This window comes from Malaclemys terrapin, chromosome 4 (genome assembly GCF_027887155.1).
Source record: "Malaclemys terrapin pileata isolate rMalTer1 chromosome 4, rMalTer1.hap1, whole genome shotgun sequence".
Lineage (NCBI taxonomy): Eukaryota > Metazoa > Chordata > Testudines > Emydidae > Malaclemys > Malaclemys terrapin.
The window spans coordinates 107,608,458-107,636,321 of NC_071508.1; the positions used below are offsets into that span (position 1 = coordinate 107,608,458).

Genomic DNA, 27,864 nt, shown 5'->3' on the forward strand with positions numbered 1-27,864 from the left:
CAACCTGAAGCAAATACTCACCAGCAACTACACACCACACCACAGAAACACCAACCCAGGAACCTATCCCCGTAGCAAACCTCGTTGCCTACTCTGACCCCATATCTACTCTGGCAACAGCATCAGAGGACCCAACCACATCAGCCACACCATCAAGGGCTCATTCACCTGCACATCCACTAATGTTATATATGCCATCATGTGCCAGCAATGCCCCTCTGCCATGTACATTGGCCAAACTGGACAGTCCCTCCGCAAAAGAATAAATGGACACAAATCGGACATCAGGAATGGTAACATACACAAGCCAGTAAGTGAACACTTCAATCTCCCTGGTCATTCTATTACAGATTTAAAAGTCACTATCATTGAACAAAAAAAACTTCAGAAACAGACTTCAAAGAGAAACAGCAGAACTAAAATTCATTTGCAAATTCAACACCATTAATTTGGGCTTGAATAGGGACTGGGAGTGGCTGGCTCATTACAGAAGCAGCTTTTCCTCTCCTGGAATTGACACCTCCTCATCTATTATTGGGAGTGGACTACATCCACCCTGATTGAATTGGCCCTGTCAACACTGGTTCTCCACTTGCGAAGTAACTCCCTGCTCTCCATGTGTCAGTATATAATGCCTGCATCTGTAACTTTCACTCTATGCATCCGAAGAAGTGAGGTTTTTACTCACGAAAGCTTATGCCCAAATAAATCGGTTAGTCTTTAAGGTGCCACCAGACTCCTTGTTGTTTTTGTAGATACAGACTAACACGGCTACCCCCTAATTCAAGAAAGGTACTGACTCCCAGAACTAGATCCCTCTCTGTTGAATGGAATTTACATGGATCAGAGAAGTCTGTTTTCCCAGGAGGTCTGAGCCTCAGACATGAGTTGGGATTGCCAGGGGAGCAGAGTTAGAGGTGGCAGCTGAGCCCAAAAGCCCCTTTCTGCATTCACTGGAATCGGCAGTGTCCAGTGCCCTCCAGCTTCGGTTCAGCAGAGAGGAAGAGGAGACAGTTGAGCTCCACAGTCAGAGGTCTGGTTGACGGGCTATAGGACTCAGGTGCGATCTTCCATCTGGCAGTCTGCTCTTCTGGCTTCATTTCCCTCATGTACTTTGGGGAGAAAAGGGCTGGCCGCCCCAGAGCAAACTATTTTCCAATTCTGCCTGGCCCATTTCTTGCCCTGGGAAAGGAAGGGAGCTAAGGTGACCCCGCCCCAGCTTGTGCTGGGAGGGTGAAACTGCATCCTGCCTGCAAAGCTCTCCAACAACATGCTTCATACCCACATTGAGTAAGACCCTTTTGCCTCTGGGTTTTTCTCAACCTAGCACACTCCCTGAAGCCTGCAAGGGCATCAGCTGAGGAAACACCTCAATAGCAAAAGTGGAGCTGAGGGGACAGTCTTCTCAAAAATCCAATGAAGCTCTAGGGACGCAGCCGGGAATTAGACATATTACTGAACTGTTAGTCTAAACATTTGAAATAAAGTTTGAAATTTTTCCTCAGAAAAGCTTGGCAGCAGGTAAAGTTGGGCTGAGCCCATCAGCCACATGGGGGCAGAAAAAACTGGAGGGAACTTCCAGAGGCCAAGCATTCCCCTCCTATTAGTGACCGACAGGTCTGGTTCTGCTCCCAAGTTTTAAGCCGGCTGAAGTATCCACTACGATTGATCTGTGGACCTTGGCACAAACAAGAAATGGACACTTTCTGAAAGTATGTTTTCTATAAGGTACGCTCTTGGAAGGCGAAACAAAACAATGCATCATTCCTGTGTACATTTATGGTGCTGTTGGTCCATTACAGTATATAAACAAAAAATAGTTACTTTTCTTCTGTTTGCAACCTATGGAACATACCTGAATTACCATGTATTTCAAAAGTGCTTCTAGAAAGTAGCTTGTAAGATCTTCTTGTCCTTTATCTCCTGATTGTGGAGGGACAAGTGGAGTAATTTCCTCTACAGTCACTTGCGCTGTCCAAAAATGAAAAATAGTTAATTAAGATACTGGAACAAATTATTAAGCCATCAATTTGTAAGCACCTAGAAGGTAACAGGGAGATATATAATAGCCAACATGGATTTGTCAAAAACAAACCATGACAAACTAATTTGATTTCCTTTTTACGAGACAGGTGGATAGGAGGGAAGCAGCAAATGTAATTTACCTTGATTTGAGTAAATTCTTTTACACAGTCTCACATGACATTCTCATAAGCCTACTAGTGAAATGTGGTCTATATGAAATTATTATAAGGCTGATGCGCAAATAGTTGAAAAACTATACCCAAAGAATAGTTATCAATGGTTCACTATTAAGCTGGGAGGACGTATCGACGAGGGTCCCACAGGAGTCTGTCCTGAGTCTGGTACTACTTAATATTTTCATTAATGATGTTGATAATGGGGTGGAGAGTATGCTTATAAAATTGCTAATGACACCAACCTCGGAGGGCTTGAAAGCCTTAGGAGGACAGGATTAGAATTCAACACACCCTTGACAAATTGGGGAATTGGTCTGAAATCAACAAGATCAAATTCAATAGAGACAAGTGCAAAGTACTAAACTTAGGAAGGAAAAATCAAATGTAAAAATACAAATGGGAGAATAGCTGGTTAGGAAATAGTACTGCAGAAAAGGATCTAGGAATTATAGGGGATCACAAACTGAATGAAAGTCAACAAGTGATGCAGTTGTGAATAAGGCTAATGTAATTCTGGGGTGTATTAACAGAAGTGTTGGATGCAATACACTGGGGATAACTGATCTGCTCTACTTGGCACTGGTGAGATCTCAGCTGGAGTAGCATGTCCAGTTTTGGATACCCACTTTAGGAAAGCGGAGGACAAAATGGAAAGAGTCCAGAAGAGAGCTACAAAAATTATAAAAAGGTTTAGAAAAACTGACCTATGAAGAAACTGGGCATGGTTAGTCTTGAGAAAAAGATGACCGGGGGGAGGGAGGGGTTGGTAATCAGTCTTCAAATATATGAAGGGCTATTATAAAGAGGATGGAGATCAACTGTTGTCTATGTCCACTGAAGGTAGAACAAGAAGTAATGGGATTAATCTGCAGCCAGGGAGATTTAGGTTAGATATTGGGAAAAACTTTCTAACTATGAGGAAATTTAAGGTCTAGGATACATGCTACAAGAGAGATTGAGGAATCCCCATCACTGGAGGTTTTTAAGAACAGGTTAGATAAACACCTGTCAGGCATAGATTAGGTATGTCTGGTCCTGCGTCAACACAGGGGAATGGATGAAGTGACCTTTCAAGGGACCATGAAAGGTCACTTCATCCATTCCCCTGTGTTGGTCCCTTCCAGCACTATATTTTCTATAGTACATTTCATCAATAAATATATTGTTTCCCTTAATTTTGCAAAATTATGACAAACAGGTGTTGGAAAATTGGCTGCTCAAAACAAAATCAAATACAAATTACAACCACAAATCCTACCCCAAGAGGGATTCAAATTTAAAAGACTTTGCCAATAAGTCCCCTACAAGTTGCCTTATCATGTCCTTTGTACTTTCTTCACTTTTATGTGGTAAGCACACATCAATCATCATCATCAAGGCTATCTGTGCATACTTTTGAATACTTATTTTACTAAATCTATCTGCTGAGTCCCTATTTTAAAAATCTGTTATCGTTGCATTTTGGAATTTTCCTTGTTTGGCTTGACTTTATGGATTTCACGCTTTTGTTTTAAGGAATTAAAATATCTATCCTATGGTTCTTTCAGTTGTTCTTTCATTAGTCAGTAATCTTAAACCGTTTTTATGATTATTGTTGCTGCTTTTAGTTACATGTTTATTTAAACTATCCAATTACATTAGTTCAGTGCTTCTCTATTTTGTACTCTCTTGTAAACAGAGCTTTTTTCCAGCTCCTCGTCCTCCAGAATTCTTTGCTGCCTAACAGCATGTAAGTCCTGCCCTGTTTGTTCCTCCTTTCCTATTGTTCTGGACACTGCAGGATCATACACAAGACAACAAGAACCTCTGGGGTCCCTGGCACAATCTGCACTATGGGGGCTACTCTGAAGCTGCAACCCCTGGAAGCCCTGGTGTCCCCAGTAGCCCACCAGGATGGCTGTGGGAAACCAAGCATGGCCTGTGGTGTTTCACTGGAAGTTCACTGAAATGGATATGTTTCCACAAAATATTTTACTTTTGACAAATCAAGTTTCTAATAAAAGCCAGTTTTGTCAGAAAATTCTGAACAGCTCTAGTTATGATAACCAATATGAGAGGAGATGATGCTATGAATCTGTTTTTTTGGAAAAGGTGAAGTTGAACTAAATCTTCATACAGGGGGTCTTATGGAGTTAGTGATACAGCTACAGGTATAAATGTTGCTCTGAGTGATCTGTGGAACTCATTGTCCCAAAAAATCATTGAGACCAAGAATCTAGTAGGAATCAAAGGATCATCCTTATGAATAATGAAAATATCCAGTTGCACTAGCTAGTATAAAAATTAAGTCATAAAAGGATATAAACCCTTATGCCTTAGGGCACAAGGCTGCAATTACAGGTTACAGTTTCTCCTATGGCAGGTTATTCTATAATCGTCCACTATAGTGGTTCATAACCACTTTACTTGAATATTCACTTTCACTTGAATATTAGGTACTGGCCACTGTAAAGATATTGGATTAGATGGACCACTGCTCTGCTGCAGTAAAGCAACACGCATGTTCCTAAGAGATTTGGGAAGAGAAAGTCAGGGTCAAGAATGACACCAAGATCCTAAAAGCCCTGAACAGAGCTGCACTCATTAGTGGTTCAATAACCCCTATGGGTAACAGAAAGCATGCAAGACGACTTACTTTAGTTATTTCTACAGTTCCTGAGCAATGGAAAAGTTAGTGAAATGGGACCATGTAAGGAACTGGGTAATGTTACTAAATTACTTACTTTCTTGAACATTAAGTGGAGGGTTAATGAGATTATCTAGTGTCCGAGGTCCATACTCAGATTGTGGTGATGAAAATCCAGGAATTAAGCAAGAAAACATACATAGCTGTTCTTTACTACAGTTATTCTGAAGTGCTTGCAACCACAAGAGGAAGAGACGCACACCTTCTCGACGGATCTTAAAAGGGGAAAAAGGGAGTTTTTTGTTTGTCAGTCTCTTTGCTTTTTAAGCTGCATTACACTCTTGTGTGTAGACTTGCAAATAGCTTCCTTACATATGCATACAAATAAACAAAAGGACCAGGTCTGTAAAGTACAAAAGTGCTATTTTTGCACAATCTCTCCCTTTCAATAAAGAACTGCACCATTGAGGGCATGTCAACAATACCACTCTTTTTTCTTCAAAATTAATCAAAATGTTACAAAATCTATTTCTTAAATTATTGGATCTTTCTCCTCATAACCAAAACTATGATAGAAAAAGACTGAAGTCTCGTATTATATAAATGAACCAAAAACTATTCCTCTCCCCATATAAAGTAAAAATTAGGACTTCTTTCCTCTTGAAAGCAAAAATTAAAGCGCCAATCCTGCAAACGCTATGCACCTGCTTACCTCTATGGGACTTCTCAAGGTACTAAACCAGGTGCATAGAAGTTGAAAGGTTCGCCGCCTATTATGAACGTAATCAATCTTGTTAGTCAGTGTTACTGTTTTTGTGCCAGTGATTATTCTAAGAAAAACAACATATATACATCAAAAATGCAAAAGCAAAAAGATATAGGTATTTATTTTCCTTACCTTTAAGGAATTTCCGGTGTGAAGGAGTTTCTTTAAAATCAAGCCTGAAAGGAAAACACGTTTTAAAGATGTTCTTTGCTCTTTATTCAACTTCAGATGTCAGAGTTCTCGGTCAGACTTGATAATCTTTTAAGCAAGTCCTTGGCAATCTCCAATTTACTCTTGGTGAACTTGATATCCTCTGACAATCATCTGAATGCCAGAAGGGGGAAGAAAGATCACCTTCTACAAGATCTGTTCCTTTTCTCATAATCAATACCAAAAAATTTATAGAAATGTAGGATGGTGGACAGGCTTGAAGGTGGGAGGCTGTCTGAACGCTGGATCCCCACTGTGGCAGTGGGCATGCTGGGAAACTTTTCAGAGACAATAGGTAAGTTTCATTAGAAATGGGAGTTTAGTTTGAAAGCAGACTTGTGGTTGCATCTTTATGTTTATCTTCTGTGTAACTTGTATGTGTTTGCTTCCCCTTACAATTTTCGACTTTGAATCTATGATTTTTCTATCAAATAAAATGTTTTGTTTATTTTTAACCCAAGCAGATCTCCAATGTGCAAACTATGTGGAGTGTGCGCGCCACAGCAAGCTGGGGTGGGGGGGGAGGGCAGGTTTCATGCATTTGAGAGCGATGAACCAGATGGGAAAAGTGCAACTGTCCGGTAGTTAAGAACTTGGGATAGACTGATTTGGGGAGACTAGGGACTAGAAGGGCTGTTGGGGTCACCCTGAAAGGAGTAACTATTCTGGTGGAAACCAGGGTGAGACTTTATACTTGTGGGCTGGCTACCGGTATCAGGGCTCTGAGCCATAGCAGTAAGGCACCTGAAGTTACAAGGCAGGTAGTGACAGAAGCCCTTGCTGGTCTGAGTGATCGCCAAGTATCACAGTGCCTTAACGATCCCTCTAGAAAAACCATTTCATAATATCAGTTACCATATTGTTAAGAAGCTTAAGAACATCCAGACTAAGTTTCTTTTTAAAAAGTTGCAGAAGTTTCAAGTCCTTGCTCCTTATTATGCCACTTTAAGTAAGTAATCCCTATCCCCTCCTTTATATTATCATGCAAATAAAACTGTCAAACTTAAGACATTAAAGAATTCAATTACACTTTATATAGTATCTTGTTTGATTCTATTTTTTTTAAACCCCTTATTAAAAAGAGAGATTTCTTTTTTAAATACAAAACTCACCAATACTATGAAACTGCCACCTTTGGTGAATCCTTTCTGGAAGAAGTTGTAAAATTTTCTACAAAAGCAAAAGCCAACAATCCACACTACACAGTTATTACCTAAAAAACGCATGCTAGAAATACCAAAGATTAACAGCAGTTATCAAGGGAGAAAATTTAAGTTCTCTTAATTAATAATGCTGTCTTTTTGTGGCTTCCACCCACCCCAAAAAAACAGCCACCCACAGGAAGATAAAATTAATTTTCTAAAAATTTGCTTATCTGCATCCAAGATACAAGTTAAATATGCACATGCAGCATTTCGCTGTAACTATACAAATGAACAGAAGAACAGGAGTACTTGTGGCACCTTAGAGACTAACAAATTTATTAGAGCATAAGCTTTCGTGGACTACAGCCCACTTCTTCGGATGCATCCGAAGAAGTGGGCTGTAGTCCACGAAAGCTTATGCTCTAATAAATTTGTTAGTCTCTAAGGTGCCACAAGTACTCCTGTTCTTCTTTTTGCGGATACAGACTAACACGGCTGCTACTCTGAAACAAATGAACAGGTATTTCTATAGTGTCATCCCATGTATGTGACCACCTCCAGTATATGACAAGCTATAAACAGCTTGATTCACCATTGAATTACATTCTTTGTGGGGACACAAGGTAGGTGCGATATCTTTTACTGAACCAACTTCTGTTGATGAGAGAGACAAGCTTTTGAGCCACACAGAGCTTAGCTAGTACAGTCTAAAAGGACCATTCAAGGTAGAGTGGCCCGTTAACACCTCTGCAGTCATGGGACAAAAAAGAGGGTTAGCGGGTTACAGATTGTTGTAATAAGCCATATATACAGTGTCTGTTCTGCCCATGATTTTTAGTATCTAGCAGAGTGATCAATTTAAGCTCCCAAGCTTGTCTTCTGAAAGTGTTGTGCACGTTGCCTTTGATGGTGAGGACTGATCGATTATTCTATATCTGACCTCTTTGTGAAGGGTTCACCCACAGGTGATAGGAAAATTATAAAAAGACAAAAATATCCTGTGAGAGTTCATAGCAATTGTCTGGTTTCACTCACACAGGCCTTGGCTACACTTGCAGATTCACAGCGCTGCCGTGAAGTGCAAGTGTAGTCACGCCGCCAGCGCTGCGAGAGCTCTCTCGCAGCGCTGCAAGCACTCCACCTCTCCGAGGGGAATAGCTTGCAGCGCTGCGAGCGAGCGTGCAGCGCTGCAGATGCTGATTACACTGGCGCTTTACAGCGTTGCACTCGCTGTGCTCAGGGGGGGTGTTTTTTCACACCCCTGAGCGCAGCAAGTGCAGCGCTGTGAATTGCCAGTGTAGCCAAGGCCACAGAGTTATTGGGGCATTTAGTTACCTGGATGAGGTATGCCACATATTGTGTTAGGCATGTGTAGGATCCAGGGATGACTGCAGATGTTAACAACATCTGCCTTGAATGGTCCCTTACAATACATGCTAACTACTTACCCTAAAAAAAAAAAAAAAAAAAAAAAAAAATCAGATCCACTTTGCATTTTGCTGTGATGCTGGAAGTACCTTTTCCAGAATTGAAGAGCTGTGTGTGACTGGAAAGCTTCTCTCTCACCAACAGAAGTTGGTCCTATAAAAGACATTACCTCATCCACTTTGTCTCTCTAATATCCTGGAACCAACACAGTTACAAGTACACTGAATACATTATTTTTTGGGCAGTTAATATTTAACCTGTGTAGTTGCACCCAAGGAAGCAGCCAATGGGTCTACCAAAACCATATTCGCTGATCCTCCCCATGAAATTATATGATTTGCTCACTCCAGATTTGCTCCAACTTCTAACAACCTAATCCTACAGTTCCACTGTGTTAAAACCCAATAACTTTTCTGGCAAATTATCTGAGTCAAAAAAACAATACCAGAAGATTCAAAACATCTTACCTCAAAAATAAAAAGTATAGCATCTAATTCTTCCCTCTGAGACTTGTGACCTAAATTTAATTTAAAAAGAATCCTTAAATTATGTAGTTTTCATTATGAAAAGTCATTTAAGGGCCATTGACTAAAAATATAAATACCCAAAACATCTATACTTCTACAGACACAGAAAGTAGATTTCTCACATTCCTTCCATTGCATTAAACCATTGCATTAGTTTAAAATAGTGCCCTGTATTTTGATATTCTATTTAGAGTCTACAGATGAACACACCTGCAACCAACTGTAACTATGGAGCTAATGACTAGTGTAGTCACTAAAAATATAAAATGCAAAATATTTTGCAGGGCTAACAATACAAAACCTAGATGTAAGTGGTATTTATTTAGGTTTCAGAGCAAACTTTTAGATTTCACTTTTTTAACTGCACTAAAATGTGAAACTGCACTATTAGATAAAAAGGTTTTGAGATCTGGTTTATATTTTTCTCACAGACTATTAAAGCAAGCTCTGGAATGGAGTTATAACATTCAACAAGAGAGAATTAAAGAACTTTTTAACAAAGGTGAGGTTTTTTGACCTGCCCACCCTCCAGATCAAGTTATACCACACACTATGAAACATGCAGTATTTTGAGAAATAAAAAAATATTTCTTTAAATCTACAAGAACAGAGCTAGCCTTAATATTTGAAGATCCTCAAATCTGCAAGAAGATTAGAAGGGCTAGCAGGCGAGCTGGTCTCTCCTTGCCCCATATGAGCGTCAGTTGCTTCTCCCTTTGTATCTTGCTAAGAGTGATCCAACTGGTGAACCTGCCTTGGATCTCTCAGCCCACACAGATAGTACCAAACAGTTGAGCACAAATGATGGAATCAAGACCAATCCTGCTTCAAAGTGTTAATAAACACAGCTTCAGAGAAAGAAATTTCAAATTTGAAAGACATTTGAAATGCTTACCTTTTTGTTTGAGACCTACTTCAATAGTCACAAAATTTTCAAAGAACACATAATATATAGGTGAAAAGTGTAGGTCAAAAAACTGTTTAAGATCAATGGACTCTGCATTCTCTGAAAGATAAACAGAAGGTTATTTTTCTCTCTCATTATCTAGCCTTATGGTTCATCAAGTTATATCAATGTTTAATAATACCGGATGAGCAAGATGTTTAGGATGACTAATATATTCAATATAGAAGTCAAAGCACTTTTACAATTCCGGCTAATTAAATTCAAGTTGGTGGGTATGGATTGCTTAGTATATATTTATGTTTAAGCAAGACTAACAATGACCATTCTTTCTTAAATTATTTTTGCATGCAAGACATCAACAAAGGTGTCACACCAATTTTATCTTAAGCATTCCTTGAGTGCGAGTCATTCTAGTATCTAGAAACCCATAAGTAGTTCCTCCTGCTCCCCCCCCCCCCCCCCAAAAAAAACAATTACTTAAATAAAATACTTTAGAGGGGAAAAAAAGTAGGGCAACTAATCAAAATTTGGATACATACTTCGCAATTAACATAGTTAAATTATATGGGCCAAATGTGTCAGCATATAACCTTCACTATATTGTTGTACATTCATTCCACCTTAAATAAAGGTCTTTTTAATTACCTGTCTGACCATAATCTCCTAATTACAGTCCTCCTCACACCATTGTTCTTCTGACCCTTTTGTTTAAATCTAATGACATCACAACTACCTGCATGCATAATAAGCTATAAGTGACAAAGTGTAAATGACAGATGTCAAATGCTTCTGCTTCAAAGCAGCACCTGGAATCCCCAAATTCACCATGGTCATATAATTATTATATATTTTGTGCAGCGTATGCCTTCTGAGGTATCATTTAAAAGTCTTGATCTGTTAAACATTAATATCCTGTTGGCTTGTATGTGCCATCATTGTAGGGAAGTTATGAAGTTTTGCTATGTGTGTGTGTTACTAAAATATGTTGTGAAGTTGGGAACAACCACAACCAGCCTTTCAGGTGCAACAATGGAGGAGCCAGACGTGCTGATGGCCCATTACAGGAATCCACATTCCCAAGAACTATCCTAAGTCCTGTATACAATTGAGACTTCTCAGATATAGCTGACTTAGAACAATGCTTCCTTAGCTCTCGTCCCCTAACACCCCTACTCTACTTGTGCTACACTGATGACATCTTCATCATCTGGACCCATGGAAAAGAAGCCCTTGAGGAATTCCACCATGATTTCAATAATTTCCATCCCACCATCAACCTCAGCCTAGATCAATCCACACAAGCGGTCCATTTCCTGGACACTACTGTGCTAATAAGCGATGGTCACATAAATACCACCCTATACCGGAAACCTACTGACCGCTACACTTACCTACATGCCTCCAGCTTCCATCCAGGACACACCACATGATCCATTGTCTACAGCCAAGCTCTAAGATATAACCACATTTGCTCCAATCCCTCAGACAGAGACAAACACCTACGAGATCTCTATCAAGCATTCTTAAAATTACAATACCCACCTGCTGAAGTGAAAAAACAGATTGACAGAGCCAGATGAGTACCCAGAAGTCACCTCCTACAAGACAGGCCCAACAAAGAAAACACCAGAACACCACTAGCTGTCACCTTCAGCCCCCAACTAAAACCTCTCCAGCGCATCAAAGATCTACAACCGATCCTGAAAGATGATCCCTCACTCTCACAGATCTTGGGAGACAGACCTGTCCTCGCTTACAGACAACCCCCCAATCTAAAGCAAATAATCACCAGCAACCACACATCACTGAACAAAAACACTGACCCAGGAACCTATCCCTGTAACAAAGCCCGATGCCAACTATGTCCACATATCTATTCAAGTGACATCATCATAGGACCTAATCACATCAGCCATACCATCAGGGGCTCGTTCACCTGCACATCTACTACCAATGTGATATATGCCATCATGTGCCAGCAATGCCCCTCTGCCATGTACATTGGCCAAACCGGACAGTCTCTACGCAAAAGAATTAATGGACACAAATCTGACATCAGGAATCATAATACTCAAAAACCAGTGGGAGAACACTTTAACCTGTCTGGTCATTCAATGACAGACCTGCAGGTGGCTATTTTACAACAGAAAAACTTCAAAAACAGACTCCAACGAGAGACTGCTGAGCTGGAATTGATATGCAAACTAGATTCAATCCTAAATTGATTGTATAAGGACTGGGAATGGCGGAGCCATTACAAACATTGAATCTCTCCCCCCTTGTAAGTATTCTCACACTTCTTATCAAACTGTCTGTACTGGGCTATCTTGATTATCACTTCAAAAGTTTTTTTTCCCCTCTTACTTAATTGGCCTCTCAGAGTTGGTAAGACAACTCCCACCTGTTCATGCTCTCTCTGTGTGTGTGTGTGTGTGTGTGTGTGTGTGTGTGTGTGTGTGTGTATATATCTCTCCTCAATATATGTTCCATTCTATATGCAGCCGATGAAGTGGACTGTAACCCACGAAAGCTTATGCTCCAATACATTTGTTAGTCTCCAAGGTGCCACAAGTACTCCTGTTCTTTTTGCGGATACAGACTAACACGGCTGCTACTCTGAAACACAAACAATGGAGACATAGCCTAGGATCTTTCCAGCAGGCTGATGAAGTGGGTTATAGCCTATGAAAGCTTATGCCCAAATAAATTTGTTAGTCTCTAAAGTGCCACAAGGATTCCTCGTTTTTATAAAAGAGAAGTGACATCATCACTTGAGTTGTGAGGGAGAATAAGGTTAACACCTGAAAACACATCTGGAGAACAAAGACAGAACTGGGGTGGTGGTCCCAGGCTGAAGGAGAGTTCCAGCCTGTGTATGGAAGATTTTTAACCTGCACATATCATCTATCAGGGCGAGACACTGCTTGATTCAAATCCTGTCCCCAGTTTATAGAACTCAGATTATGAATTTACTTTTATTTCTTAGATAACCAACTTTTATCTGTATACTTACTACTTATAATCACTGAAAGTCTTTCTGTAATTAATAACCCTGTTTTATGTTTTACCTAAAACAGTGTGTTTTGGTTGAAGTGCTTGGGAAATCTGCAGAACGGTAGAGCCTTGGGGTCCTAGGCTGGGGAGCTGGGGGAACTGGCTGGAGACTTTCTATTATTGGTTCATGAGTGGTTGGCAAAAGCATTCATGTAACTCAGTTGGGTATGTTCCTGTCTGTGTAAGTGCAGTACCTGGAGAGCTTTGCAGTTTGTCGCAGAATCACAGTGTGAGAGGGTGCCCAGGCTGGTAAGACAGAGTACTGAGCAGTACCCAGTTCCTGGTTGCATCCTGGTGAACCCATCACAACAGTAACGACAGGGCTCGCTCTAGGCACCAGCTAAACAAGCAGGTGCTTGGGGTAGCACATTTCTAGGGGTGGCATTCTGGCGCCGGCCATCATAGGCACTGACTCCGTGGCATGGACAAAAAGTGCCCCCGCCGCCCCAGCTCACCTCCACTCCACCTCCGCCTGCTCCCCTGAGTGCACCACCACTCCGCTTCTCCCTGCTCCCTCCCAGGCTTGCCACGCGTGAAACAGCTGTTTCGTGCAGCAAGGCTGGGAGGGAGGAGAAGCCGGGCGGCAGTGGTGGAGCGGAGGTGAGCTGGAGCAGGAAGCGGTTCCTCTACCCCCCCGTTACTTCCTGTGCCCCCCCCCACCCTAGGCTCACCTCCGCTCTGCCTGCTCCCCTGAATGCGCCGCTGCTCCGCTTCTCCACCCTCCCTCGCCCGGGGGAGCAGACGAAGCGGAGGTGAGCTAGGGCGGGAGGTCGTGGGGGGGGAGGGGGGAAATGCAGCACCCCCGGGGGAGGAGGCGGGGCCGGGCATTTGGGGAATTGGTTCGGAAGGGGTGTAGTTGGGGCGGGGCTGGGGGGCGGGGGGGTCGGCCAAAATGTTTTTTGCTTGGGGCGGCAAAAATCCTAGAGCCGGCCCTGAGTAATGAGTAACAGCCAATTAAAAGGGGCTGGCTCCAAGTACAGCAAGTTACTAATTGTTTTTTCTGCTGCCAAAATCTGCATTATTGCCATCTCTCAATGTCATTCCAAGTACTGCCATTTATTTTAAAAGGATTCTCATGAACATCTGATTTCTTCAGTCTTTTTCCAACATCAAAACTTCAACTGTACAAACTTTTGCCCTTACCCAAAGTGACTATCAACAATGGGGCGAATACCAGATTGCCCTCAGGGAAGATGGTGGCCCCTTAATCATCACGTGAGGACCAGGAAGCAGGGATGACACGGGTTATTTTTACCAGGATAAATCATGGTTGTAATCACATTAGAAAAAACTAGTTAGTCCGAGTTTAAGGCATTTTAAAAATGGTTTTGTTAATGCACACCACATAACACTTAGTTTGAGTTACATATTCAATTTTTGGTTACATAAGGCAGTAGATAAGTAGATTAATTTGGGATTGAACAAATAGACTACAGTGGGCTTAATATTAATGTGTAATTATTGGGGGGAGGGATCGCTCAGTGGTTTGAACATTGGCCTGCTAAACCCAGGGTTCTGAGTTCAATCCTTGAGGGGGCCATTTAGGGATCTGGGGGGGAAAAAGTCTGTCTGGGGATTGGTCCTGCCTTGAGCAGGTGGTTGGACTAGATGACCTCCTGAGGTCCCTTCCAACCCTGATATTCTATGAGTTTGTAATACTGAACATTGGCATGTCTACACATTTTGGTTCAGTATTTTCTCCAGGAAGTTATACATATGGCTCATATTTCAGTTTTCAATATTATATAAACTGAAAAGTCAAAAACATTCTATTACATGAAAATCCAGAGTTGTAGGCTTGAAGCATTAAGCAATCAGAAACAAACAGAGCTGGCCATTTGGCCACACAGTATTCTGTAGCAAAAGCCCAACTTTGATGTAGTGGACAGACCGAGTCTACTCCTCAGTTTTGAATGGATGTCTCCAAAGTTTGAAAAGATTCACTCTACACTTGAACACTGTTGCAGTTATATTTCCAAGTTTAAGCCAGTATTTACCAGCACCGTGTCCTAAACGAGTTTTTCCTTGGGAAATTGACAACCCTACTAGGAAGGGGACGGAAGAATATGGAGAACCAGGAATGGAACTGTGATGGCATCAGGAGGGGAAATCAGGGTAGATAAAAATCAAATGATTAAAAAAAAAAAACTCTCTCTTATAAAATGCTTTTTGAGGGGGAAAAAAACCTATCTAAAGATAGATACAGTATAGCTCAAGGATATCTCATCATGGAATAGGGATTATAAATACTAATTCTATAGTATGAGACAATATATTCATGTAACAGTTAAGAAAAGTTTTGTAAATCAGTTCCAGTAGTTTATGGATTAGGGACCCACAGGGGTGGCTCTAGACTAGCTACCAGCAACTGGCGCCCTGGGCGAACCATGCAATCGGCGCCCCCAACCCCAAGGGCAGATCTAGGCTGAGGTTTTTGGTAAACTGGGAAATTTTGCCCCTCTTTTCCTTTTAACATTTTTACGCGTTTTTTGTTTTTGTTTTTAAACCAGAGGCTTAATTATTTCGTCTGTCCGTCCAACCAATGTTTCTGAGATCAGATAAAATAGACACGAAATTTTCAGAATAGATTTGTACACGACAGCTAGATGATATTTCAGTCAAATTTCAAATAAAAATGCATTAAAAATGTTAATAATTACAACAAATCCAAAATCATCCATTACGCTATCCTGCTTTAACTGCCATTACCACCACAGCCAATATAGAAAGAAATAAGAAAACTCTTCAATGAACTCTAACCTGTATTTACAAAACACCCCAAATAAAAAAAAAAACGCTCTGTGCTCTTAAAACATGACTTTTCTTGCTTTAAGTTTTGAAAATTCAGTCACTAGTTCTTTTAGATCCAGTTTTCCAGCTATTTCATGCACTAGAGACATTGTGGAAAGTCCAACAAGTCTCTCTTGTACCATTGTTGAACGCAGATATGTTTTTATCAATTTTAACTTTGAGAAGCTACGCTCCCCACTAGCTATGGAAACTGGCAAAGTTAAAGAATGCATAGAGCTATAAAAATGGTTTGGAAAACTGTCTGAGTTTATTTTCACAAACAAATTTTAGTACTTCTTCAGGAGTGGAATGTTTCTTAAAGTAGTCTTGAAAAAGCCTGAAGCTCACTACAAAAAACGGTAGCATTAGTGTTCTTTTGAATTTTCATGAGTCAATGCCGACTCCAGTTTTATACAAAATTCTCTTATCTGTTTTGCTGGGTTTTTTTTTGCAAGCTGTGGATATCATACAGAAAGCCAAATACTGACTAACTGCTGCATCTTGTGTCAACCGAGTGACTAGCAGTATCAAGGACTGCAAAGTAGAAATTCACTTTGAACCTTTGTTTTGGGTTCTGAATGGGTGTCTCTCGTCCCCTTCATAAGAAAACTGCTGTTTCTTTTGCCGAATTGAACCTGAGCCAGTTCACGATTCTGTTGGAAAGTCTATTTCTTCAGCAAGCATGAGAGAATCTACCAGTGTTCTTTCAAAAACTCTTCATCATTTCTGAATTCCTCCAGAATATTTTTAGTTTGCTGCAGTTTTTGAATGCAGAATGTATGTTCAAGTTCTTTTCCTGAAGCTGCTTACTAGTGAGGTTAATCTCGAAAAGGATATTATACCACAAAATGAGTGAAGTCACAAATTTGAATTTGCAGAAGCTCTTGCAAATGGCCTTTCCATCTGAACGTGCCGTATTGCCAGATGATTCAGTAAAGTTAGTACCATCAGAAATTTCAATTAGGGAATTATGTTTCCAAGATCATAGCAAAGAGGCTTCAAACCATCAATGCAACTCTCCCATCTTGTCTGACTAAGTGGTTTCACAGTTAGAGAATTCACATGGTGAGTCAGAATCTTCCAATGGCATGTTGAGTCTGAGAAAAAACAAACACAAACACGTTGCAACAGGTCAAAGAAAATGCTTGCCTCCAAACCGCATCTAGCAGCATCATTGACAACCTAATTCAGAGAATGCGCACTGCAAGGAACAAAAGGCCCTAGGATTGATTTTTTGCACACCATTGTCTTTACCCTTCATATTATTCCTATTATCATAACCTTGGCCATGTAAGTTTTCAACAGATAATGACATTGTTTCAAGCTCTTATAGAATAGTTTCAGTCATAAATACTCCAGTCGTCTCCGTCAGTGGTACGAAACCCCAAAAATGTTCCTTTATGAGCACTTTAACATTATCTTCATCTGCAGACTTTTCCATATCCACAAAACGAATGATTGTCATTTGTTCAACATGACTCACATCTGGTGTACAGTCCAGTATTACTGAAAAGTATTTTGCAGAATGGGCAGCTTCTACAATTTTCTTTTTAATGGCATTTGCTAGGATTTGAATCAGGTCATTCTGCATATTTTTTCCTAAGTAATGAACCTGTGTTTCATGATCAGTTATTTTATGTAGATGTTCCTTCATGACTGGATCAAACAAAGCTAGGTAGTCAACAAATTAAAAAGTTTCCATTATCTGGAGTGTATAATTTTTCATTTCTACTGTGGCCACGGAATGCTAAATTTTGCCCACCGAGAACTCTCACTAAAGCAATCAGATGCTCTAATATTTGTTGCCAATATTCTTTTTCTTTGATCACACGTAAATCTTCAATAGTTTTTCCTTTTTTCATTTGTAATTCAAGTTCTTTCCAATTTTGAAAACATTCCAAATGTCCTGTACTTCTTTCCTGTGAAGAGAAAATTGAAGATCTATGTTCTTCCAGTCCTTTGAAGCATTTTCAGTAAGTGATGTACCAATTGCTTGATTTCTAAACAACTTGCAGCAAAAACAAAAACAGAGTCCTTCGACACTGAATATTGTAACCAGTTTCGATGACTTTTTTCCCCAATTAAAGGAGTTTCCTCTTGTAATGCTGAGCAGAGAATTTTCTTTTATTTCCATCCTTAGGGAAGGGAAATTCATGAACTTGTTCGGGTCCATGTTCCACGAGAATTTGCCACACACTGTCATCACATCTGAGCCATGAAGCTGGGTCCCCATACTGTAAGTTGTTTGTAACTTCCTCATCCTTTCTTCCTTCTACTTCAATTTCTGCATGTTCCTCTGAGGGTGAATACATTTTCTCCACTTCCATATCAGTCTGATGCTGTGAGTTGCCTTCATCTTGCGTTTCCATCATCTTCAGTTTCCAAACTGCTTTTTTGTGGATGTGAGCTACCCTCATCTCGATGTTCCAAACTGCTTCCATGCGGATGTGAGCCAACCTTCTCTCCAAATAAAATTCCTTCATCTGGATGCTGGGAACTGCTTCCATCTTTATTTGGAAGAAAGAAGATATTCCAGGAAGGATCCCTGCTGTTTTGCTTGGTCCTTTTCCTTTTCAGCCTTTCGTTTACGATACTCAGCTCCTGAGAGTTTTCTTTTTCCTCTTTCTGCCATGGGGTATTTGAATATTGTTATGTACTGTGCTCCCAACTGTAAGCATTATAGCGTTAAGGATGGCCGACACACCACATGGTTGACTATTTAAACCACATTGCAGCCATCCCAACGCATCTTTTCACTGCTTAAAAGTTCAATGATTAGTAACATACACTCACTTACCTATTAAACCAGTTAGTTACAGCATTTACATGGAAACAAAATGACCTTTTTCAACGTTATAACCTGACACCAGTTGTTTGGAAAGTAATCCCCTTCCTCACAGTTACCTGCTTGGAGTGTGACATCATCACTTTCATAGTCTATTAAGCGTTAACACTGTTACTTTTCTTTTATGGACCTTATTTATTACATGTGAACCAGTTATAACAAAGAAAAGTTCATAATTATACAGCCCGATAACGTTAAGGTTTAATAACGCTTAAACATATTAACATTTTGGATTTATAATGCTGAAAAATGTTCTTTATTCTTTGGCACCAAGAAACAATTTTACACAGTATTTGCTCGATTCTTAGCCATCTACCTGTGACGTGTTAAAATGACTGTTTGATATGTATCAACTCGCGATATCTCCATTCTACATGAATTTCTGGCTATGTGACCTTGATGTATATTCGAGTTAGGTGACACTAGCATTGCAGCTCTTGCTGCTGGCGGATGTGTTTCATTGTGGCTGAGTTATTGCTCATCAAAATTGAGGAGTGGGTCATCTTGACCCTACGTCACAAATTGAAAAAAAAAATTGGCTAAAATATTTATTTTTGCAGTAAATAAAAAAGATTTGACACATCAATAAATTCTCAGAAATGCAGAGAAATTAATTATAATTCATATTCCTTCCGTATACGCACAGGAATTGAAATAATGACATCTTCATTGTTTTATTTGTACGTCTTTTTTTCCATCTTTTTCCTTTTTTCTAAATTTGATTTTTTTCCTTGAATTTGGCGCCCCATTTAACTTGGCACCCTAGATGGCTGCCTAGTTCACCTATATGGACTGGCCACCCCTGGGGACCCAATCTTATGGGCCTCCAGGGACTTCTGTATAGATTATTAAGGTTAATCTGTCTATCTACCCAATGGGACTCAGTGCTCAGTCTAGAAGAGACCATCAGAGATGCTTAGTTTTGCAGTTCTCAAACTGTGGATTTGTCTCTCCAGAGATAACATGCTTGTAAACAGCAAAAAAGGTTAAATAAATAATGTGAGAAATAACAGACCTCAACCCTATTGTCCCTCTGCAAATTTTACACAGAGTCATTCTCTTACTTCTCTCTAGAAGTGCAAAGTTTTAAAAAGTTCAATGAACAGAAGATTGTTGGGGGCGTAATAGATCTGGACAAGAAGTCTGGAGATAAATGTGAGAAGGGAGAGGCAGTAGAAACAAAAGCGAAACTGTTTGAGCAGCATATTCCAGAAGTCTTGAGGTCTTTGAGTATAGCCTCCATTGATTTGAGATTTACCATATATCATTCGCTCACTAGAAGGGAAAACCTATAATGGCAGCAGGCCGTAAAAGAGACCCAGTTTGGGAATATTTTAAAGGAAGTTCCTCTACCTGTGGTTAAAGACAGGGATGTGTGCAAAATGCAAACATTGCAACAAAGAAATGCAAGGCCTGGTTGCCCGAATGAAACAATATCATGAGAAATGTTCCTTCTCAGGAGGAAGCTGCATTGAAGATGATGAAAGGAACATGTCTGAACATGAAGGACCTTCAGGTTGGTAAATTTTTTATTTCATGCTTCTTTCTTAAGGACTGCCTGTCTTCCTTCTGGACTGTTCTATATATTTTTGCTCAAACATGAGAATTCAAGTTGTTACTCTATGGTACTATCATTTTAGATGCAGTTGTGATAAAAAATAAATAGCTGAAATAGGCAGATCTTCCTTTTACAATTTCACCTTTAAAATAGTACTGAGCATCAGTGAATGCGGTAATACTAAATGAGCAGTATGGTAATAATAATTAAATAACGACATGACTTATTTTGTTTAGGAGAATCCATCCTCAACATACAGGATTATGAAGACTATCCACCTGCAAGACCACCATTATTTTCTATTATTTTAGAGTTATCTGCCAATGATAGTGTTTCAGTCACATATACTGTGGCTATGTGACATACATCACCTGTAGGAAAAAAAAAAATATAAAAAAAAAAAACCACACCACACACACCTTCCACCATCCAGAAACAACCATAGATAAGTTTGTGATAAGAACCAGCAGATTACAGAAAGAGGTAATTGATGAAAAAACTGCCTGTTTATGCAACAAACTCTCCTTTCCCACACTTCATTAACATGGTTCAGTCATTAAGACCAGGATACAGTCCATCCAACAGAGCAGATGTCGCAGGCAAATTGCTGGATAATAGTGTATGAAAGAGAAATTGAGCAGTGTGTAAGAGGTCTAGAGGATGAAATTGTTAACGTACGTCTTGATGAGTGGAGCAATGTCCACAATGATCCTGTTGTATGTGCTTGTGTGACAACAGAAGAAGGGAATGTCTTCCTTACAGAAACAATTGATACATCAGGAAATGCACAAACAGCAGAATATTTACAAAAAGTAGCAGTAAAAGTGATAAAATGAAAAAAATTCAAATGTCTAGTACGCAGCTTGGTCACAGACAATACTTCGAATGTGTATCCAAGATGAGAAGAAGTTATTTAGAAGAGAGTCCCAAGCTAATAACATACGGTGCTCATTTGATGCACCTCCTAGCCAAACACTTCAGTGTTCCAGAAATAAAGGCTAATTTTGTTCAAATTGCAAAATACTTCCTTAACAACCACTTTGCAGCAGCTGCTCTGAAAAAAGTGGGCGGAACCAAGCTAACTTTCCCACAAGACGTGCGATGGAACTCAGTAGTGAACTGTTTTGAGCACTATATCAAGAACTGGCCTAATCTGATGACAGTTAGTGAACAAAATCGTGAAAAAATAGATGGCACTGTCACAGCCAAAGTTCTCAACATTGGGCTTAAGAGAAATGTTGAACACATGCTGAGTACCCTGAAGCCTATTTCTGTAGCCTTGAACAAAATGCAGGGAAATAGCTGTTTTATTGCTGACACTATTGAAATTTGGAAGGAATTGAGTGAGAGCTTAAAAAAGAGAAATTGCAATGGCAGAGTTAAATTACAAGTATCAAAAAAACAAATGGGACAAGCACTATTTCCAGCTCATTTTCTTGCAGATATTCTCAATACTTGGTACCAGGGTCAAACCTTAACTGCTGAAGACGACGAGTTGGCCATGACATGGTCATCCAGCAATCATCTCTCCATAGTGTCAACTACAATAAACTTCAGAGCTAAGGGTGAACCATTCAAGAAATACATGTTTGCTGATGTTTTAAAGAAAGTCACACCAGTGAACTGGTGGAAGTCACTTAAGCACTTGGATTCAGAGACTGTTGAAGTGATAATCACACTTTTAACAGCAGTAGCTTCTTCTGCCAGCATAGAAAGAATATTTTCTTCCTTTGGACTAATTCATTCCAAAGTGAGAAATCGTTTGGGACCTGAAAAAGCAGGAAAGCTTGTTTTCCTTTGCCAGATTATAAAACAAACAAACAGGAAAATGAAGGTGAAGACAACTGAGTTAGCTGCAGCAGCCAATATTTTAAGTTTCTCATGTTGACCTGGCTGACATAGTCGATTTAATGTGCTTTTAAAAAATATTTCGTTTAACTATTTTAGTTAAAACAATTTTAACAAAAACAAGCCTGATTTTAAAAAACTTGAACGTTTAAATTCAAAAATTCATATGCTTGTTTTGTTAAAATATTATATGTTTGCTGTTGAAGAAAAAAATCCAGAATACGTAATATTATTGTTTTAGTTAAATAAAAATTTAAATGCCTGTCTGGTGATATTCTCCTCCTAATACAGCATGGAAAGAAAATCCTCCAAATATTAATGATTAACTTGTTGAATTAGAATTAGTTTGCCTCCCAATGACTTCATAAATATCTGGTTATTTCATTTACCAAAGGGAACTGAAGCAAACAATCATTCATTTTCTGATATAGCTGTAAAACTAATCTGAAAAGTTTTCAAAATAAACCACTTTAAAAATGTATAGTGTGTACCTTTTAAAAATGAAACCTACATCTTTCTTGGAGTTGTGAAGAATATGTATTAAGGTTATAACAACCAACAAGAATGCACTTTTATGTAGAAATCCATGATTAAATCGAGTCTTCCTGACTAGTGATTTAAACAATGATTTAAATCAAATCCACCCTGGGGGAAATGTTAGGAAACTGGGCATGAAACAACGAGGAGTCAAGGAATGAATAGCAGGAAACAGACTGGAGGGAGTAAAGGGGCACATGAGGAAGCAGAGAGGGAGAATGTGATAGGTAGGAGACTGAGGGAAAGGGAGGAAAATACTGGGGCAAGTGATAGTAGGGGGCAGAATCTCTGGGGGTGCATGCAAGGAGAAAGGCAGCTGCTCCACTCCCAATCTTGTCAAACTGGGGAGAGGAATGAAATGGCACCCTTTCCTATACCCTAATGTATGGGGAACTAAGTGGAAATCCTGCCTGTCAACAAGCAGGGAGGCTGCATTTGTGTGTCCACCAAGGTTTCATTTTGATCCTGAAATGATCTCTCACACACACACACACACACACACACACAGTGAATGGGTGGCATTCCCAAATGATAAAACAAAAGAAGTGTGATGTAATGATTTTTAAAATCTCATGGTTTTTAAACCATTCATATTTTTTAATGTTTAGCAATGGCAATACTGTTCCTCGCTCCTATGCCTTCAAGAGATTAATTAAAGGTTTGTCTAGATGAAGGAAATCTGTAATATAATTATATCCAGTAGTTACACCAATGTAAAACCCTAACAGAGACACGCTGTACTGGTGTCAAATGGGGCTTGCACTCACCCCAAGGTAAACCACACCATCACAAGCCTTGTTTTACACACTGGTGCAGTATGTCTATATTTCCTCTCTCTTTACAAGCGTTCCAAGATGGGTTTCTATAATACTCCAGCATGGAGCCTCATGGCTTTCCAAGCCTCAGCCAATTGGCATCCTGGCTGAGTCAATAATACAGTGATGTAATATACTATTACAATTAGGTAACTACCTAGTTTGATTAGACCACTAATTATCAACATACATATCTGAATTTCTTAATAATTTTAGGAAACAGCTCATAACTTTGAAATATATGATATGGGGGAAAAGAAAGATTAAGTAGATGGAACATTTTAGCAGTTTTCAGTAGTGAAAATATTCCATCCTGATTTCCTCCTAACATTTTACTTGACAGCACTAGCAATGGCAAAATTTATGGGAGTTCAAATAATAAAAATGATTAAAGAGTCAATAGTTACTGCAAGAAATTCTATTACTCCAGATTGAAACAAATCAGAATAGAATATTTTCTTTAGTACTTTCTCTTGTACATGCCATGAAAATATCTACTGTATGAAAGTAGTAAGAGTTTTCTGTTAATTCTAAAACAAATTCCACAGCAGGAAAGTACAAAGTATACAGCTGGTTTATTTAAAATATAAAATTGTTTAGGACTTCCATTAAAGGGTAGTTTTTCATGAACAACCTAGTACACCTCCTTTTGGCACTGATCCTGCTACATGTTGTTTCCTCCTCAGACCTGAGTTTTATAAAGGAAACGGTGTGATGCATATAATGAGCACCACAACAGTCCAGGAGAAAAGTCCCATATCCTTTGAACAGGTACAGGATAGGAAATGGCAGCATAGACTTCAAGACCAGAAGATCATTAAGCCTAACCTCCTGAATGACACAGGCCATAAAATTTCACCCAGTTACTCCTGAATTGAGCTGAATAATTTGTGTTTGACATCTCTTTCAGTCTGGATATGAAGACATTAGAAATGGAGAATCCACCAATTTCCTTGGTAGTTTGTCCCAGTGGTTATTCACCTTCACTATTAAAGATATGTACCTTAATTCTAATTTGAGGTTGTCTAACTTCCACCCATGGATTATTGTTATGTTTTTCGCTACTAGATTAAACAGTTCGTTAGTACCTGGTATTTTCTTCTCTTGAATGTACTTATACACTGATTAAGTCACCTCTCAATCTTTTTTGATAAACTAAGTCTCTCATGGCAAGGAATTTTTTCCAGCCCTCAAAACATTTTTGTGGCTTTTCTCTGCACCCTCTTCGTTTTTTCAATATTCTTTTTCAAATATTGCATCCAGCTCTGGTATTCACATTATGGTATCAGTCTCATCAAGTTGTATAGAGGGGTAAAATTACCTCCTTCCTCTTCCATTTATACGTCCAAGGACCACATCAGCCCTTTTTGCCACTGCATCGCACTGGGAGCTCATGTTGAATTGCTTGTCCACTATGACCTCTAATCCTTTTCAGAGCCACTGCTTTCCAGGACACAGTCCACCATTCTATCGGTACAACCTGCATTCTTTGTTCCTAGAATGTATAACTTAGCTTCCTCATGTTGTTCCACCATCAGAACGTCTCAACCCTAAACAGAGATGTTTACCACCTTTGGAGTAAAAAGGCAGTTCAGTCTCATGGAAGCTCAATCGTTTTCTTCGCCAAGACGGCATAACAAAGTTGAAAGTTGCGGTGAGGATTTCTGTGATATGAGCACCCGTTCATTACAAACTGCACCAAGACCACCAGCTTATTTTATGTAGGCTGAATAGCTATTGGATATTAATTGCCAGATGTGACTTTCTACAGGCCTTTGATAATGGATTCCCTCCATATTTCTTGAAGTTTTGAGGGGTAAGGATGGGATGGGTGAGGAAAGTTGAGTAGGGTGACAGTAAGTAAGAAAAGGTTATGCAGCAGTGGGAAACAAGCTGAATCCTTCAGTGTTCATTTCCAGACTATGTTTGGATTTTTAAAAAGGTACTATTTGTTTCTTAATGAAGATTGTGTAATCTTGGTTGTGGAGGTTATTGGGACTATAATGAAACACACCTTCAATCTTAACTAACAAAAGTTAAGTTACAAATAGATCTCTGTATCCTTGATCTGCAGCTACATATTTCCAACACAATCCAATGTATTCCTTGTTTTCTTGGTAACCTATGCTCTAATGGAAATAAAGCCTCAGAAATAGATCTGGCACCATGTAATTCAGTCAGAAAAGTTTGTCCTGGGGGGGGGGGGGGGGGGGGAGAAAGGAGAGGAAAATGTACTTCTATATTTAGAGACTAGAAGGCCAAAGCTTGAACTGTATAAAAATAGCTCTACCATAGTAAAGTTCACTTCCCCAACATCATTACAAAAATTCTGAGTGTAGAATAGGAAAATACAGTTCACTTAACACCATGCTATAGCATAAAACATAAGAATGCAGTACTTAAGCAGATAATTAACTCTGGCAATACATTTTTCAAATTGCTGAATCTCAAAGTTTCAGAATACTTTAATATTCTACTTTAAACAAATACCTTGTAACTGAAAAATTGGTAAGAATCTGTAACATCTAGTCACTAGTATGCCTTGTGTATGGTATATGCAACTTTTCCTTAACACTTTTCCCCCATTTCTCCAACCTAGTCTTTATGTTCTTTTAGATGTATTAGAAAGAAGATTTTTTTTAAATAAAAAAAGTTAAATAGGTGAGCATTTTCCAAGTTCATTTTATGACAAAATGGGTATCTTATTTTAGTTAACCTGACAGAGAGAAGCAAGGAGAAATACAATGAAAGAAAAAAAAATAAATTATAATTATGTAAACCATTAAAGAAATCCACAGTTGGTATGTAAATACCCTTGGATAGTCACATCCCTTAAAAAAAAATTTAATGGCCTACAAAAAAAAAACAAAAAACAAAAAAACAACTTTGAATTACAAAGGTTTAATGTACTTAAAAAAAAAAAAAAAAAAAAGCCTGAAGTACACTGAATTCTCCACACACATGCAAAGATACACTAACAATACAAAATAAAAATAAATAAAAATATGCAGGTACTTCACAAGCCCTATTATAGAGATGCCAAAGGAAGACAGCAGTTACCCACCAACGAGGATTGTTAGCTGGTAAAACAACTTTACATGACCACATGAATGGGTACCAAATGCCTGAAATCTACTTATGATTGTATAGTGGCCAGGGACAAGTAAATATAACATGGCCATTTTTAAGTTTACTTCAAACCATTAGGGGGAGAGAATTTTCTTGTGCATTTCATGCATTTCTGAAGTTGATGCTTACATCCTCAAATTATATATAAAAACCCATAATAGGTAGATTGAAAGATCCAGTCACATCATGCAGTACAGTTAAGCTTACTGAAACTCCCACCCCTCATTTGAATTTATATTCAAGTTGGATTTAGCAAAAACAGACTCTATAAAGAGGGATCTTTCTGTGCTTGAAAGATTTATTATTTGTATTTCATTTAGCTTTTTACTGCATTATTTTTAGGGTTTTTAGACTGACAGCCCTGAACATCAAAGATTTCTACTGATTCACAGAATCACTACTGCAGACTCAGTGGCAGTGCAAGCTTCCCTTCCACACCCCAGCTGAACAGGAATGTGGCTCACTGGTGGAGATTATCTACTGTTGCAAGAGGGTAGTGCACTTTCTCTATCTCCTACACTACGAACAAAATAGCAATTTGATAACAGCTTTGTGCGTTATGGACACTTTGTCTTTAGAAACTGCACTGATATTACCAAGCCCTTACAATCACACCACCAATCACAAAATGGCAAAAACTTCTGGTCACTAGGATGGACACAGGTTCCATTCAAGTCAGTGACCTATTTATCTAAGGTACTTATATAGCCTCCATTACCACAGTATCCGAGTGTCTCACAAGCTTTAAGTGCATTTATCCTCAACAACCTTATAAAATACGGATGTCCTATTATCCCCATTTTACAGAGGGGAAATTGAGGCACACAGACATTAAAACCAAGACTTTAAAAAGTGACTAATGATGATTTTGGATACCTACATTTTCAGGTACAGTAACTCCTCACTTAACATTGTAGTTATGTTCCTGAAAAATGCAACTTTAAGCGAAACGATGTTAAGCGAATCCAATTTCCCCATAAGAATTAATGTAAATGAGGGGGTTAGGTTCCAGGGAAATTTTTTTCACCAGACAAAAGACTATACACACACAGTATAAGTTTTAAACCATCGATTTAATACTGGTACACAGTGATGATGATTGTGAAGCTTGGTTGAAGTGGTGAAGTCAGAGGGTGAGATATTTCCCAGGGAATGCCTTACTGCTAAATGATGAACTATCAATTGGCTGAGCCCTCAAGGGTTAACTCTCACACTCTACAAGGCAGCAGGAATGGAGGGAGGGGAGACAGCATCGCAGACAGAGACACACAGTGTGAGTGTGAGGCGCATTTCCCCTTTAAGGACGCTGACCCTACTCTTAAGTACACTACCTTGTTAATTAGATCAGCTTGCTGAGCCCGCAGCTGCTGCCAGCAAGCTCCCTCCATCCTGAACCCTGTCCTGTGTGTCCCCTGCTCTATGGAAGATGGGGTAAGCGGGGTGCAGGAGCAGGGGGACATCCTGATATTAGTCCCCCC

At 39.4% G+C, this 27,864-nt stretch overlaps 1 protein-coding gene across 3 annotated transcripts in view; it reads right to left on the reverse strand.

Annotated features, from left to right (window-relative positions):
• The window catches only part of RALGAPA1 (Ral GTPase activating protein catalytic subunit alpha 1), a 245,567-nt gene that overhangs the window by 209,549 nt on the left and 8,154 nt on the right, over positions 1-27,864 (reverse strand). For all 3 annotated transcript variants that reach the window (XM_054025345.1, XM_054025347.1, XM_054025346.1), the window contains exons 2-7: positions 9,799-9,909; positions 8,844-8,893; positions 6,916-6,973; positions 5,726-5,769; positions 4,925-5,102; positions 1,856-1,971 (exon numbers count right to left, since the gene is read on the reverse strand). In XM_054025345.1, coding sequence (XP_053881320.1) covers positions 1,856-1,971; positions 4,925-5,102; positions 5,726-5,769; positions 6,916-6,973; positions 8,844-8,893; positions 9,799-9,909 — 557 coding nt within the window. The remainder of the gene's footprint in view (positions 1-1,855; positions 1,972-4,924; positions 5,103-5,725; positions 5,770-6,915; positions 6,974-8,843; positions 8,894-9,798; positions 9,910-27,864) is intronic.